Here is a 2,834-nt window from a genome sequence, read left to right as displayed (position 1 = left end):
TCATTACGTATTGCAAATCCAATAGCCACCACCAAATACAAAAAAAACCCATTTGTAATTTCAGCAAATAAATTTGTATCTAACAAAAAAACATAATAACTAATAACTAACGAAATAATAAAACAAAAATTCATGGAAAAGAAGTCACACACTCACACATATTTACTTATCCACAGACAACAACAAAAAACAACAACTAAATGTAAAACTTAACTTAAATGAATGTAGGCATAGATTCTGCTTCGGTGAATAGTATGTAACTAATTGGTATTGGTCAAAAATGGTGTTCGCATTCCGCGTAAATCGTGGTGTTGTTGTGCTTTCCGGTCGTCCAAAATGTTTCATCGGATTCGTTTCCTCAACATTTGATCAGTATTATTTCCAAAAACCAAACCAACGTTCATAAAAATTATACAATTCGAATGTGATGCAAATGCGCACAATTGGCAAACGGTTCACACGGCATGCGATCAACTACCAATATTTTCAAAATTCTATGTATATTTCACATACATACACCACGAACAACAACAAAACACAAGAGATTTAACAAAAAAAAACATACAGTAAATGAGAAAAGTATAATTTAACAAAAGAAACTGTTTCAAGTGAAAAACCTTTATGTTTAATACATGTTGAAACTTAACAAACAATTGCTAAGTACTAAAAACAAAAACTGAATGAATAATATTTTAGGAGTTGAAAACTAAAACCAATAAAAATTCAAAAAAAAAATTCTACAATAATTTGGCAATGAGTTATTTCTTATTTCTACAGGACATTCGATCAAGTGCTTTGAATGCAACAGCAACATTGATATTCGATGCGCTCTACCATATCCACCGTCTGAATTTGTTGTGAACTGTGATATTGTGTCAGCCAATACAAATTTGACGTACAATTATTGCCGGAAGATTTCGCAAGTGATTCGAATTGGCGTTAATGAATGTAAATAACATTGATGCATTTCAAAATTTGATTCTTGAAAGATTCAAACTTGGCGGCAAAACTCTTCAAAATTGGTTCTCATATTCAAAAGCGGACAGATTTTCAATTGTCCTAAATTTGAAAGGAAAATTAAGAGCAAAAAATTAAAATTTCTTTCCAGTGGAGCCCGACAGCCGAGTCATTCGTGAATGTGGCAGTAATATAACCGAAGTTCGTGCCGAATGCTATACTCGCCATGGCGTGTCTGCACATCAACAGATTTGCGAATGTGATATCAGCTACTGTAACGGTGTTGAGCCAGTTCGTAAATCAAATCATGTTCTTCTCATCGTGTTCCTTGTGCTGGTAATTTTAAAACCATTGGTGGTTCCGGTCACGGGCCGAGCCTAAAAAATCCTAACGACAATAATGATCGTTCATCAAGAGTGAATGTGTAGAAAACAAAAAACCGTTTATTCAATATTTCATTTATATGGTTAAACAAGTAAGCGTTGAAAATTTCGCCTTATTATTCTATCAAAAAGTTTTTTGTCTCAATCAGGCAATAGAGATTAAAATAGGATTTGTTTGTCAGGTTGTTTTTTTTTGTTTGAAGAGTCTTTCCACAAAGCACAGCGTGGATTCTATTTTTCAATTAAACTTCCAATACAATTTGATCAATGTAGAAGTTACTAGGTCAATTCCCCTTTATTAGGCCGGTTCAAATTTGTGTTGCCTTTTGAAAATACTAATGATAATGTGTCAAAACCAATTTTAGAGGTCAGTCAATAAAATACTATTCGTGGATGACATGCACTCTTCATGGCAATATTAAAAAATAACAAATAAAAGTTTAGCTATAGAAACACACATTTAAAATATATCAAAAAGTTATTAAAATATTAAAATGGTTTTTGAACGGAAACTGTTCTGAACTGTGTAACAATTTTACTGTTGCTTATAATTCGAATAAAGTACACTTAGACTGGTTTTCGTTTGTTTTGTGGGGTAATAATGCGTCGTGGTGGCTTCGAAATCAAATGTGTTCCTTTTGCATGCGGAGTGGCACCGATTGAGGCCATCCGGCGAGTCATTGGGCTTTGGATTGCTGGCGATGGTGTGTTTCGACTGATGCGACTACATGCGGTAATAATCAGTAGGCTTTTGTCAAGATTGATCGGAGTCTTTTTGATGGGTGTATGGCGCTGTGCTCTGAGCTGTTGTCTACGATGCACACCGCTTATGGACGCCTTGCTGCGGCGTGGACTATTTGATGCCGCATGTGATTGATTCAATCGATTACGGACACTTGGTTCCAAAGTCGGTTTGTTTTCTTGATCACTTTGCTGGCTCGTTGTGCTCTGTGAGTCGTTTCTATTCGTTCGGGTAATAATTTTCGTGTTTGGTTGATCGGTTACGAGTCCATCGAACAGCTTTGCCTTGGCCATTACCATACCAGCATTTTGACTACGAAGACGTGCAATTGATGCTCGTCCAGCAACCTGTTGCTGTTCCTGTTCCCAAAGCGGCGTGAAAACATTGCGATTGGCCAGAACGGAATGCGGAGTTTTCGCTGGTGTTTTCTTGACCAATGGCAATCGTGGTGGAAGCATTGGCGTTTTTGTTGTGTCAGTCACCGTTGTATTGGTGTTAGTTGAACGGGGTGTATTTGAATTGGTCGGTTGATTTGTTGGTGTCACATCAAAATTCATATTCAGACGTTTCCGAGCTGGTTTAACCTTTGTTGTTGATGCCTTTATGCTATTTTTCGATGTGTTCAGCGTATTCTCTTCGGTCATAGTAGGCGTTTGAATGCCATTACCAAAGAATGCATTGGCACACATCCATTGCTCATTCTTCAAATCGTTGTTGCATAAGTCATTTTTCTTCAGTTCTTCAGTAAAATT

At 36.4% G+C, this 2,834-nt stretch overlaps 1 protein-coding gene across 1 annotated transcript; it reads left to right on the top strand.

The window, feature by feature from the left end:
• Positions 1-777: 777 nt before the first annotated feature.
• LOC129579637 (uncharacterized) lies at positions 778-1,338 on the top strand (the record flags this gene model as incomplete). The annotated part of the gene is made up of 2 exons (XM_055469808.1): positions 778-948; positions 1,109-1,338. Coding segments are annotated over 2 exons (401 nt in total), but the record flags the coding sequence as incomplete, so codon positions are not given.
• Positions 1,339-2,834: the final 1,496 nt, after the last annotated feature.

Source organism: Sitodiplosis mosellana, unplaced genomic scaffold (assembly GCF_009176505.1).
Source record: "Sitodiplosis mosellana isolate CC-2019 unplaced genomic scaffold, AAFC_SMos_1.0 Smas_scaffold_6320, whole genome shotgun sequence".
Taxonomy (NCBI): Eukaryota; Metazoa; Arthropoda; class Insecta; order Diptera; family Cecidomyiidae; genus Sitodiplosis; species Sitodiplosis mosellana.
This window is presented reverse-complemented; position numbering and strand designations above follow the sequence as displayed.